The 14025-nt window shown below is 41.8% G+C and overlaps 1 protein-coding gene across 1 annotated transcript in view; it reads right to left on the bottom strand.

Moving 5' to 3' along the window:
* LOC141087469 (probable ATP-dependent RNA helicase DDX47) overlaps positions 1 to 6841 on the bottom strand; it is an 83833-nt gene extending 76992 nt beyond the window's left edge. The window contains exon 1 of the mRNA XM_073573026.1: positions 6717 to 6841. Within this exon, the coding sequence (XP_073429127.1) occupies positions 6717 to 6761 (45 nt within the window). The 5' untranslated portion in view covers positions 6762 to 6841. The remainder of the gene's footprint in view (positions 1 to 6716) is intronic.
* Positions 6842 to 14025: the final 7184 nt, after the last annotated feature.

Here is a 14025-nt window from a genome sequence, read left to right as displayed (position 1 = left end):
GCTGTGTGCCCACGTATCTAGAAAATTTCTGCATGAAAACTGGACTCCTTCCCAGAAAAAGCGTGTTTTTTTCTGCGTGTTTTCTGCGCAAAAACGTGCGTTTATGCGTTTTTTTCCGCACGTCCCCAGTCTCAGAAAATAGCTAAAAACGCGGACTTTTCCGCAAAATTAATGAGCATGCTGCGTTTTTTTCGCAGTAAAAAACACATCAATACGCACAAAAAGAGCAGAATGCATTAAAATAAATCGGATTCGTCTTTTAAGCGATTTTTAAGCGTTTTTGCCGGTAAAAACGCTTAAAGAAACACGAAAAAAACGCTTACGTGTGCACAGTCTTATTGTGAACAGTTAGGCTAGTTGAAGATGAAATTATCTCTAAAAGGGCAAAAGTTAAAGATGACATTTTCTTTGAAATTTTTTGAATTTTAAAAATTACAAAAAGGAAAATGGGCTGACACAAACGTGGACACACCTGGAGATTTGTGTGCTCAGATAACTTTGATCAAGATTTCAGACCTTAATTAGCCTGTTACGGTTATGGCTCATTCACCATCATCATTCGAAAAGGCCAGGTGATGCAAATTTCCCAGCTTTATAAAAACCCAGCCTCCACTAACCTTGTGAAAAAAAAACAGCAGCCATGGGTTCTTCTAAACAGCTGCCTAGCAGTCTGAAAATGAAAATAGTTGAGGCCAAGAAAGCAGGAGAAGGATATAAGAAGATTGCAAAGAGTTTTCAAGTTGCCCTTTCCTCAGTTTGAAGTGGACCGTATATACTCGAGTAAAAGCTGAGTTTTTCAGCACCTTTTTTTGTGCTGAAAACGCCCCCCTCGGCTTATACTCAAGTGAGGTGTCAGAAGATGGAGGGGGAGCAGCAGATGCGGAGCAGTGGGTCACAGGAGGCAGGAGCAAGCTCCTGCGACTAACTCCTGTGCCCGCTGTTAAAGAGAAATGAATATTCACTGCACCGACGATGAATATTCATTTATCTGTACTAGCCATGCACATTGTCAGCCGCAGCAGCCGACTCCTGCAGCTGCTCGGTGGACACGTGTGCCCGTTACTTAAGAGAAAAGAATAATCATCTCTTTCCTCTCCCATGGGCGTGGAGAAAAGAGAAATGAATATTCACCTAAGTAGTGGCACACGTGATCGCCTGGCGGCAAACACTGTGCGCAGTACTTAACACCAGGGCTGTGGAGTCGGTAAGCCACAGTTGCGACTCCGACTCCGACTCCTGGATTTTATCAGGCTCCGACTCCGACTCCGGCTCCGACTCCAGCTCCTTCATAAATGGCCAATTCATAACAACAAATTTACTGTTGTAAAATATTAAACATCGTGCTTATTCAGTTTCTCACCATCATATAAGTAATCAGACCACTTAGAGCAAAAACTACATTTATAAGAATACAATTAGAATATAGCAAATAACTTTTGCAAACTTTTCTAAACTGTAAGTAAATATGCAATAAACACTTTTATGCAATTAAGAAGAAGAAATCTATAAATTTGTCCTCAGAAAAAGTATTGCCTCTGTCAGATCCTCCTTCATGGATGCCCTCAAATCTGATCTAATTATTTTGAGAGCAGAGAACAACCTCTCTACACTAACTTGTGTTGGTGGCAAAGCAGTAACCACTCGGGCAATATCTCTGACAATGTCAGGATACAGAGGAATCGCTTGTTGCACTGTTATTTTTGATGAACGGTCAAATTTCTCAATTTCTTTTAGTGCACATGAAAAATTCTGCTGAAATGTACTGGCTGTGTTCCTTGATGGGGATGACTCTTCTTCTATGCGGGAACGCTTTGCACGGTCCTTGTGATCCAAATATTTTTCGAAATTAAATTCTTCATCAGTTGATGATGAGGGTGAAGATGTGGCAGGACGACCAAATTCTTCTTGTTCCTCCTGACTGTTCTGCAACCCTTTCATCCTTACTGCTATTTCAAACAGAGCTTCTTTTCCTTTACTTAGCTGTTGATCATCTAGAAGAATCCGATGCATTGGGTCTACATAAACAGCTGCCAAAAGAATGTTATTTTGTAATAGTAGCTCCTCTCTCCGTTTCATTGATGTAGCAATGTCACTTGCAATTAACCCTCCTCTTTGGGACAGGCGAAACATCAGGTTCTTCCACTCCTTTAAGAAAATACCTGGAGTTAAGTCCTCTGCTTGTAATTTTTTAGTCACTGTAAATGGGTGCTCTAGCAATTTTTCCAGCTCAGTCACCTGATTCCACTGACTTTCATTTAGCGTCAGTTGAGGGTTAGCCATGTCTACAAGAAAGGTTTTCAGTTCAACCAAGCGCTGAATCATTAAGTAAGTACTGCCCCATCGTGTGGCTTGATCAATAATTGCCCCTTTTCCAGCACGTCTCTTCAAAATTGAGTCAACTTTAGGGGTTCTGGCAACAGTAGCCAATTTTCTCACCTTGCCAATCAGTGCAGCAGCATGTCCTTCTTGCAGACTGTCTCATAGCCAGCTGTAGCGTATGCACAACACAGCGCATGTGATGAATAAAAGAACATATTGACACAGTTTCAACAAGATCATCTAAACTATCATGTTGCTGTTCATCTGAAGCAACTTCAGTTTGCTCCTCAGTTACAATACTGTGTTCCTCTATTTCAAACATTTCTGTGTCTGTGGACCCAGAATGTTCTTCTAGCTGCTGGTCACCATCATTACTCTCATTCATTAGCTTAATAGTACTTATCATATTTGAAGCATTGTCAGTTACGACAGAAAGAACTTGCTCTTTTTTAAGTTCATAGTCTTGCAGAACCTTTTCCACCAAGACCTGGAGAAACTCACTGGTGTGATGAGCTTTGGTGTCTTTTACTGCCAATGTCTTGGTAACCATTTCATTTTTGTCACAAACAAATCGGACATTGATGGCAAAATAGTTCACTCTGTGACGTGTGCAGGCATCCATTTTAAGAAACAGAAAGCGTCCCTTGAGAGTTTTTTTAAGTTCTTCGTTTTGTTTAAAAGCTTATTCGATTACTAATTTTCTAATACTCTCTCTCTCCAGAGAAACACCAAGCTTGCGGGCCATTTCCCCATTCAGACTCATAAAAGCTGGTCGTGAAAATAATGAAATAGGCACACTATCCTTTACAACAAGCTCTATGATCTGTTTTTTAAATGTATCTACTGTCATTGTCACAGTAACTTTGTCACTGACAAAATATCTTGCAACTGATGGCTGCAAAGTTCTCTGCTCCTTTGTTTGGCTGGAAGAGCTGGGCACTGGTTCATTGGTTTGGATGCAGTCTTTCTCATCCACTGCTTTCAGTACTTCTGGATGAAAGCGCTGTAAATGTCTCTTTAGATTAGAAGCTCTGGTAGGAGCATTTTTATCTTTGCCTGAATATGCACTCATCTTGGCTTCACAGCATTTGTTTTCGTCTGGATCATTTGTCATACACTGACAGACATAATGTTTTCTATCTTGAGTGATGGTGAAATGTTCAAATACAGCTGATTTAATGTGATGCTTCTTTGACATTCTCAGGATTTTAATTCTGCATTCACAATCCAAATGACAATTGTTTTTCCTAAAAACAATTGTACAAAATTATTGCCAGGTCGTACAACTGATATAGTGGTCAGTAATACTGTTATTATTCCTCATGTACTCACAGTTAACTGATGCAAAGTTTGTTGAAAGGATAATACTTCTTACAGTCTTCCTCTTCTGAGTAGCAGGCAGCTGTGAGATGCTTGGAAGACGCACACCTAGTATGATCTAGTCTAGAGGAGGAGCTTTACTACTAAGAATTTGCAACACATTTTCACTTTGTTTCATACATTGTAAGTAGGGGGGTTGGGGCAGCATGAGGTTAACCAAGTATAAGATTAGATAAGGGCAGTGGAGAACAGTGACACACAAGAAGTAAGAAATGTCTCTATCTCCAGCAGAACTGCTTATCACTGTTGTTCATAGTTTGATAGAACATATATATTTGAGTAACATTTATAAAATTCATATGAAAGTTCAATTATGAAATATTAATACATTTTTTTTAAAGCTGGAGTCGGAGTCGGTACATTTCTACCGACTCCGACTCCAACCAAAACTAACTCCGACTCCACGACTCTGACTCCACAGCCCTGCTTAACACTCACTGCCCTCCACGCACATAGCTACGGCGTGGGGAGCGGTGAGTATTCCGGCTTGTAAGCAACACATTATCACTGTCATGTGCTGCTCTCAAGCATAAAGCAGCTGATGGTACAGGAACAATACGCTGCGAGGGAGCGCAGGAAGACAAATATAATGGTTTAATTTTTTTTATGTTTTTGATTGAAGCCAATCATACCAGGATAGGGATGAAGCCATGCATACAATGAAAGGGATGGGGACCATGCATACAAGGATAGGGACCGTGCATACAAGGATAGGGTTAGGGGCCGTGCATACAAGGATAGGGATGGGGCCAGACATACAAGGATAGGGATGGGGGCCAGGCATTCAAAGATAGGGATGGGGGCCAGGCATACAAAGATAGGGATGGGGGGCAAGGCATACAAGGACAGGGATGGGGGCCATGCATACCAGGACAGGGATGGAGGCTATGCATACCAGGACAGGGATGGGGGCCATGCATACCAGGATAGGGATGGGGGCCATGCAAACCCTAGTGGCCAAAATTGTGTACAACTGAAGTTTGTAAGAAAGTAAACTGGAGAGATGAAACGAGAATATCAATTTTTGGTAGTGACAAAGTGCGTTATGTTTGGAGAAGGCCAAAGGAAGACTGTCTTCCAGAGTATATGACAGCTACAATGAAACAGCCAGAGAGTGTTATGATATGGGGCTGTATGACCTGGCATGGAATTGGGAGAATACAGGTCCTTGAGGTAACTGTAAAAGCTTTGAAATATATTCATGATGTACTTGAACCAAAGCTCATCCCATCAATTTGTGACATTGTCAAGGAACAGACCGAAATTATTTTTCAACAGGATGGAGCACCATGTCACACTGCAAGGCAAAATCTAAAATGGTTTGAAAGCAAACAAATTTCTGTGCTCTCATGGCCAGGAAACAATCCTGATCTGAGCCCCATCGAAAATCTGTGGTCAAGATTAAAGAAATTGGTTTCTAGAAAGCGACCGAGCAACAACAGGCATTGATTGCAGCGGTTATCAGTTCCTGGTACCATGTTATAACCACAGAGAACCTGAGAAGTCTTGTTGCATCAATGCCAAGGAGATGCAAAGCTGTTATCGATGCTAAAAGATACCCTACATGCTACTAAAGAAAGAACACATAGGGATAGCATGAAATTAAGAGTAGGACGTGATATTTTGATTCTGGAATTCCGCTGTTCTTATAGAAGTAATGAGATATTTTGTATTATGGTAACCTTTCTATGTAGAGGTTTTCTAATCTACCTGAGACTACTTATGGCCTTATTGTTATAAACACTTTGTATGATTACATGCTAAAAACTTAAAAAAAAATTAAAATAAAAATTTGAAGTGTATCCACAATTTTGGCCACTACTGTACAACGATAGGGATGGGGCAATGCATACAGGGATAGGGATGAGGGCCAATCATACCAGGATTTGGATGAGTTATCAAATATACACAAATATTACCTCTGCCAGTGCATCCTATTTTCTATATGTGCATGTTTTATCTTTTCCCCTCTCTCCTTGTACTTGATAATGTCCCAAAAACATTCATTTATCCCTGTACATCCTTACTTGCTTGTGTATATATATACACTGTTGTGCCACACTACCCTGAGATGGAACAGATAAGGACTGATTCAGGAGTACAGTAAGGTACATGGCCCCAACATCTTCACCGTCAGAAGTAACTTGGGGAGCAAGGATAGCTATGGCGACCCCAGCATTAGGGACAGGATAGGAGCCCCGGGTTAGCAAACATAATAGTGACAGGCAGAAGCTGAAGGTTTTACAATGGCCCTCAAAGTCCCCTGATCGGAGCATCATTGAAAGTCTGTGGCTAGACCTCAGAAAGGCAGGGCATGCAAGACGACCCAGGAATCTCAGAGACCTGGAAGAATTTTCCAAGGAAGAATGGATGACAATCTCTCAGACAAGAATTGAAAGACTTGTCTGACAACAAAAAGTGTTTACAAGCTATAATACTTGCAAAAGGGGGTGCTAGTAGGTACTACTAACCATGCCCTTTTTTGTAATTTTTAAGATTAAAAAAATGAAAATATATATTTTTTCACCTAAAATACAAGTGAAATGTGTCATCTTTACCTTTAGGCCTTTTAGAGATCATTTCATCTTCAACTTGCTTAAATGTTCACAATAACAGTAATTTTGATCAGGGGAGCCCAAAACTTTACAGGCCACTGTACATGTTTGGTATCTGCATACTCATAATGACCTGGAGAATCATATTGCCAGGCCAGTTTTACCACATAGTGAACATTGTAAATAAAACAAACATTTTTTGTGGAATTGCACTTTTTTTTGCATTTCAATGCACTTGTAATTGTTTCCCCTGTTTTCTAGCACACTATGTGGAACAATGAATGGTGTCAACTTGTCCTGCAAAAAACAAGCCCTCATAGGGCTATGTGGATGGAAACAATGAAGTTATTACTCTTTGAAACAGGGGAGGAAAAAAATGAAAATAGAAAAATTGACATGTCATGAAGAGTTTAAGTTGAGACAATGTAACGAATTTCATTCAATACTAAAAGAATCTCTCACCTCTGTCTCAAAATCCATGTTAAGTATACGGTCAGCCTCATCCATAACCAAGTACTTAATGGCTCGTAAATTAAATCCCTTTGTGTTTTCAAGGTGGTCTATAAGGCGTCCAGGTGTCGCTATTAAAACATAAAATAATCAGCGTCATGTAAATAAAGCACAAACAAGACTTTTTCTTAGCAATGTGCACGTGTGTTCCGAGCATGGTACAAAGCAGCACGATTCCCTCCCAGCTCCCCGAACAGCTGGGAACCTTCTCCATCACTGTACTGCTTCAGGGATGGAGCAGCTACAGAGGAGCAGATCCGGCACTTTGTGGAGCTTCTCACTCCAAAATGATATGTCCACGTGATTGAGAATTAGCAAGCAAGCAACTATATAAGTATATTCTACTGTATACAGCAGTAATGCCGTTCAACTTCCATACATTCAACGGCTGCATGCATCTTGACTCTTACAGAGGCTCCTGTAGTTGGATGTATGGGGTCCATGTCTTATTCTATAGTCCGCTATTAGAACAGTTTGGGAGCCACCAACATACACAGGCACAAAATCAATAAGACTAGCATTTTGTACCTCTCTCACTAAGCTCTAATCATTTTTCAAAAAAAAGGTTGAAAAGTGGTGAAAAAAATTCCAAACTTTGCTAAAAAATAAATAAATAAAATTGTGCCATTTTCCGACACCCGTAGAGTCTCCATTTTTTGTGATGTGGGGTTGGGCGAGGGCTTATTGTTTGCATGCTGAGCTGACGTTTTTAAGGATACCGTTTTTGTACAGGTACGATCTTAATGCAATGTCGCGGTAACCAAAAAAAACATAATTCTGGAGTTTTGATTTTCTTTCTCGCTACATCGTTTAGCAATCGGGTTAATCATTTTTTTTAATTGATAGATCGGGCAATTATGAATGCAGCGATACCAAATATGTGTATGTGTGGGTTTTCTTATTGTTTTACTTTGAATGGGGTGAAAGGGGGGTGATTTAAACTTTGGTTTTTTTTTCATTTTTTTAATATTTTTAAACACTTTTTTTTTTACTTATGACAGCTATCGTATTTATTGTAAAAGTTTTTATTCATTCCACTCATACAAAATATAAAAACTGAACTGTGCTAAAAGTTCTGGGCAGGTAAGAATTATTTCAAAAATAGAAGTGTCAATGTTTGTTGTTAACAAAATGATTGAGAAAAAGAAAGACGTAATTACTTACCGGTAATGCGATTTTTCAGAACCCATGACAATACCATGGAGAGAGGGATTCCGCCCTTCAAGGACAGGAAACCTTCAAAATAAAAGGGCAGTACCTCTCCCTCGCATCAGTTGGATTTGAGAGCACCTCAAATGTTTATTACAACAATTCAAACGCAAAACACCGTAATGGCTTGAACATCCTCTGACTGAACACAAAAAAGTGTGCTCAACCACAGATGATGGGAGGGAATAAAAGGGTGCTATCATGGGTACTGAAAAATCCTATTACTGGTAAGTAAACTACATCTTTCTCACTCACCCATGACAGCACCAAGGAAAAAAATAGAGAAGAATTCAGGGAGGGACCACAGCCTGTAGAACCCTTGTCCAAAAGGGGCGATCAGAAGAAGAGGCCAGATCCAACCTACAGAGTTTATAGAAAGTTCAGGGAGAAGACTATGTTGCTGCCTTACAAATTTGCTTGAAGGAAACACACTGACTTTTCCACCCAGGAGGTTGCCACTGCTCTTGTGGAGTGAGCTTTTAACCCTTCTGGAACAATATTCCCATTTGCCGAATTGGCTAACTAATTGCCTCCCTAATCCATCTCGCTATTGTACATTTTGAGGCCTTTAAGCCCCTTCCTTGGTCCTTAAAAACAAACAAAAAGACCTATGTAAATGAGGTCTTTGACTAGCCAATGGGGAACAAGTGTCCCCAGACTAGTCGGCCCACTTAGCATGTTATCACGCCCTGTGGCAGGATAACATAGCTTACAAGTGCCTGCGTCAAAGCTATCACTATACATAAATCCCGCATGTGCGTGGTTTCTTTCCCTCAATTCATTCATTCTCTAAAGCTGGGAGTACGCGTGCTGGCTTCAGAGAGGCGCACTGCGCATGATCAAAGTTTAATTGAGAGGACCTTAATTGAGAATGATTCTAGGGGTTCAAATGGAGAATTAGTCAAAGCTGTCAGAACCAAATTCAATTCCCAGACAGACAATTTCTGCCTAAAAATGAGCCTAGCTCTAAAAGGAAGCCCTAATAAACAGGCAGACCCAGTGATTACTAGCCAGGTTATAATTATTAAGGGTTCCCAGTGCTCAAACTCGGACTTTGAGTACTCTTAGAAAGGCCTTGCTTTAAACCCCTCTATAGGATCTCTAGAATGGCAGTAATCCATACCCGTTCCTTCACCTTTTCCTCTGAGGTGCAAAGAAACTTTCCCCAAGGTCTTACCATAAGCTTTGGTGGTAATTGCCTACCTACTTTGAAGTAGGGTAGAAATTAAATTAGGAGAAAATAATTTGTCTTTCAATAGCGCCCTCTCAAATTCCAAGGCAATTCCAAATTCCATGCCAATTGACTACCTGGGTAAGGTGTACGGGCCTCAGAGAAAAGGTCCGGTATCTCCAGAAGCGCCCAAGGGTCGGTGACCGACACTATCCTTAACCAGGAGAATCATGGCCAGCATGGGGCAATTAGTATAACCCTCAATCTGTCCTCTCTGATCTTCCACATGACTGCTGGAATCAAAATCACTGGGGGAAATGCATAAAGCCAGACTGTGATCCCAAGGACCCAAAAAGCCCTCCAGAACCAGAGGACTCTCCCTGGGGTCTAGAGAACAAAATTCTTTCACACTTTATTTCTGACTGTTCACAAACAGAACATGTATCCCAAACTCACAATCTGGTTGAAGACTGTTTCATCACCCACTTTCAATGTGTTAACTGGTGTCAGCTCAGAAAATCTGCGCTTTAATTTTCTTTTCCTTTTCTGTGCAGTGCTGTCAGTAAAAATGCGGTCTGCTACTTCCAGGGCCTGGACCAGCCCCCCTTATGATGATTTAGATAAGCCACCACTACTTGATTGTATGAAAAAACAACTCACTTGGTGGCCCTGAAGGAAGAATAACAGCTTTCCTGTCCTACTGATCTGCTCATAGCTCTTTCATGTTAGATGAAACTAAAGGCCACGTTACTGAACTTGAATGAGTTCAAAGGCGGGCTACTAAAATGATAAATGGAGTTGGTTCACTACAATACCCAGAAAGGTTATCAAAATTAGGTCTATTTACTCAAGAAAAGAGAAGACTTAGGGGAGACTTATTATATGTACAAGTACAGTGGGGAAAAAAAGTATTTAGTCAGTCAGCAATAGTGCAAGTTCCACCACTTAAAAAGATGAGAGGCGTCTGTAATTTACATCATAGGTAGACCTCAACTATGGGAGACAAACTGAGAAAAAAAAATCCAGAAAATCACATTGTCTGTTTTTTTTTCATTTTATTTGCATATTATAGTGGAAAATAAGTATTTGGTCAGAAACAAGCAATCAAGATTTCTGGCTCTCACAGACCTGTAACTTCTTCTTTAAGAGTCACCTCTTTCCTCCACTCATTACCTGTAGTAATGGCACCTGTTTAAACTTGTTATCAGTATAAAAAGACACCTGTGCACACCCTCAAACAGTCTGACTCCAAACTCCACTATGGTGAAGACCAAAGAGCTGTCAAAGGACACCAGAAACAAAATTGTAGCCCTGCACCAGGCTGGGAAGACTGAATCTGCAATAGCCAACCAGCTTGGAGTGAAGAAATCAACTGTGGGAGCAATAATTAGAAAATGGAAGACAAACAAGACCACTGATAATCTCCCTCGATCTGGTGCTCCACGCAAAATCCCACCCCGTGGGGTCAGAATGATCACAAGAACGGTGAGCAAAAATCCCAGAACCACGCAGGGGGACCTAGTGAATGAACTGCAGAGAGCTGGGACCAATGTAACAAGGCCTACCATAAGTAACACACTACGCCACCATGGACTCAGATCCTGCAGTGCCAGACGTGTCCCACTGCTTAAGCCTGTACATGTCCGGGCCTGTCTGAAGTTTGCTAGAGAGCATTTGGATGATCCAGAGGAGTTTTGGGAGAATGTCCTATGGTCTGATGAAACCAAACTGGAACTGTTTGGTAGAAACACAACTTGTCGTGTTTGGAGGAAAAAGAATACTGAGTTGCATCCATCAAACACCATACCTACTGTAAAGCATGGTGGTGGAAACATCATGCTTTGGGGCTGTTTCTCTGCAAAGGGGCCTGGACGACTGATCCGGGTACATGAAAGAATGAATGGGGCCATGTATCGTGAGATTTTGAGTGCAAACCTCCTTCCATCAGCAAGGGCATTGAAGATGAAACGTGGCTGGGTCTTTCAACATGACAATGATCCAAAGCACACCGCCAGGGCAACGAAGGAGTGGCTTCGTAAGAAGCATTTCAAGGTCCTGGAGTGGCCTAGCCAGTCTCCAGATCTCAACCCTATAGAAAACCTTTGGAGGGAGTTGAAAGTCCGTGTTGCCAAGCGAAAAGCCAAAAACATCACTGCTCTAGAGGAGATCTGCATGGAGGAATGGGCCAACATACCAACAACAGTGTGTGGCAACCTTGTGAAGACTTACAGAAAACGTTTGACCTCTGTCCTTGCCAACAAAGGATATATCACAAAGTATTGAGATGAAATTTTGTTTCTGACCAAATACTTATTTTCCACCATAATATGCAAATAAAATGAAAAAAAAACAGACAATGTGATATTCTGGATTTTTTTTTCTCAGTTTGTCTCCCATAGTTGAGGTCTACCTATGATGTAAATTACAGACGCCTCTCATCTTTTTAAGTGGTGGAACTTGCACTATTGCTGACTGACTAAATACTTTTTTTCCCCACTGTATATCAGAGGGCAATATAGAGATCTCTCCAATGAACTGTTTGTGCCAATGACTGTGACAAGAACAAGGGGGCATTCTCTTCGTTTGGAGGAAAGACAATTTCTCCACCAGCATAGAAGAGGGTTCTTCACGGTAAGAGCAGTGAGGCTCTGGAATTCTCTTCCTGAGGAAGTGGTGATGGCCAACTCACTGAATGAATTCAAGAAAGGAATGGATGCTTTTCTTGTAACTGTATAGAAGGTTACGAATAACAGAATATTATAGGTAGATGGATGACCCAGCTTAGGGGAAGGAATTTTTTTCCCTATGGAAAAAATTGGCTTCTACTTCCCCAGGATCAACAATGCAGAACAGCTGCACTAAAAATAGGCTGAACTAGATGGACATAAGGTCTTCCTTGAGCCTTCAAAACTATGTTACTATGTTACTATGTAATGTCCCAGCGATCCCACCAACGATCCAACATGAATGGGATCGCTGGGATATAGTTAGCTGATCGCTGGTGAGCTGTCACATAGACTCACCAGCCATCAGGACCAGCGAGCAAGCTGGTATCCAAGGTAAACAGTGGGTATCTAAGAACCACGCGGCTCTTAGATATCCGCTGTTTACCTTGGAAACCAGCTCCCAGTGTCGCTGAAAGTTGGTCTCTCGCTGTCACACGCAGCGATGTGTGCTGGCCAGCGAGAAAGCAACGATCAAAAAATGGCCCAGGACATTCAAGCGCGGTCAGCGATACCCGGCAGGGGGGGAGGGGTCGGTCGCTGATACATGTCACAAACAGCGATATCCCTGGCGAGATCGCTGCGGCGTCACAAAATCAGCGTTCTCGCTGTGTGTGACGGGGCCTTAATATCTATCCTGATAAAACCCCTTTGACTATATTTTAGATGCCCCTCCCAACCCCTGGGGCTTGTATCCTTAAGGCCCCTTTACATTTAGCGATGCACCAGCGATCCCAACCACAACCCGGTCAGGATCGCTGGTGCATCGCTAAATGGTCGCTAGTGAGCTGCCAAACAGGCAGATCTCACCAGTGACGCAGCAGCGGTCGATGGTCATACTTATCTTTCAGACGCAGCGATGATGTCTTCTTCCGCCCGCGTCCATGTCTCGCTCGTCGGCGCCAGCAGGAAGCCAACGACGAGAAATGGACCAGTCCGATCTCATGCGATCAGCGATAGCCAGCAGGGGAGCCAGTCGGAGGTGAGTATCACCATGTAGTGATATCGCTGCTGCGTCACAAAATCGGTGACGCTTTAGCGATATCGCTATGTGTAAAGGGCCCTTTAGTTACCACACAATTAATACTGTTTACCCAAGGTACTCCCCTGACTAGCTTCTTTATTTTTATCCAGAGGGAATGTGTAGTCTCTGGAGATAGTGTCATTTCCCTTTCTAGATGCCCTCCCAGGGAAATCCCATTTTTGTTCCATGGTGTGAAACTAGGCCCACAGTACAGCCTGGATGCACAAGGTCAAAGAGCACAGAAGGGACATGGTTTTTCTGAGGGACATGGAAGGGGTTTTCAATGCCTGTGATATCTAATTGATGATCTTTTTTATTTGGTCTTCAGGATGACAATGCTCCCGTTTCTTGGAGTCCATTAAGAGACCTAGAAACTCCTGTATCTCTTTTGGCTGTAGCTTTGACTTTTTTAGATTTAAGAGCTATCCTAAGTCTTTTAAGGAAGGTATGACTCCTTCCAAGTGAACTCTTAAGTGCTAGGCTAAGTTGATTACAATCAAAAAGTCATCTAGGTAAGGAATAATCAGTACATCTTTCTCCCGCAGGTGTGCCATTACTTCTGCGATCAGTTTAGTAAATACCTGGGGATCTAATGCTAGGCCGCATGGAAGGACACTGTACCAAAAGTGCCTGACCACCCCTTTTATGGATACAGCTACCCTGAGGAACTTTTGGTGGTCCTTATGTATGGGAACATGATAATACACATCATCCAAACCTCAAACTGACATGCAACAATTTGTGAAGAGTATTTTTACAGCTGTCTTTATTAACTCCATTTTGAAGGTCTGAATTCTTAGGAATTTGTTCAACCTTTTCCAGGTTGATAATAGTCCTGAAAGTCCCATTAGACTATCTTACAAAAAAAACAGAAAATGGAATAAAATCCTGAAAGGGGACCTCCAGAACTTCAGACTCTAAGGTCAGTTACTCTTTCGGTGAGGACCGCAGGGGAGTCAGGGTGAAATTTGTTCGGGAACTGTTTTGGCATTCTAGTTTTAGGCCTGTCTATTAGGCTGAAGATCCAAGTTGCTTCTGGAAATCTTCTCTCAGGCAGGAAGGAAGAGGGATTCCATCACTGGGAGGATTTTTTTTTATTTATTTATTTTTTTTTTTTACTGTCATGGAAGGAGG

The sequence above is a fragment of the Dendrobates tinctorius genome, unplaced genomic scaffold, assembly GCF_039654945.1.
Source record: "Dendrobates tinctorius isolate UK_male_01 unplaced genomic scaffold, ASM3965494v1 ptg000033l, whole genome shotgun sequence".
Lineage (NCBI taxonomy): Eukaryota > Metazoa > Chordata > Amphibia > Anura > Dendrobatidae > Dendrobates > Dendrobates tinctorius.
Note: the sequence above shows the minus strand (reverse complement) of the source record. Positions and strands in the feature narration are given on the sequence as shown.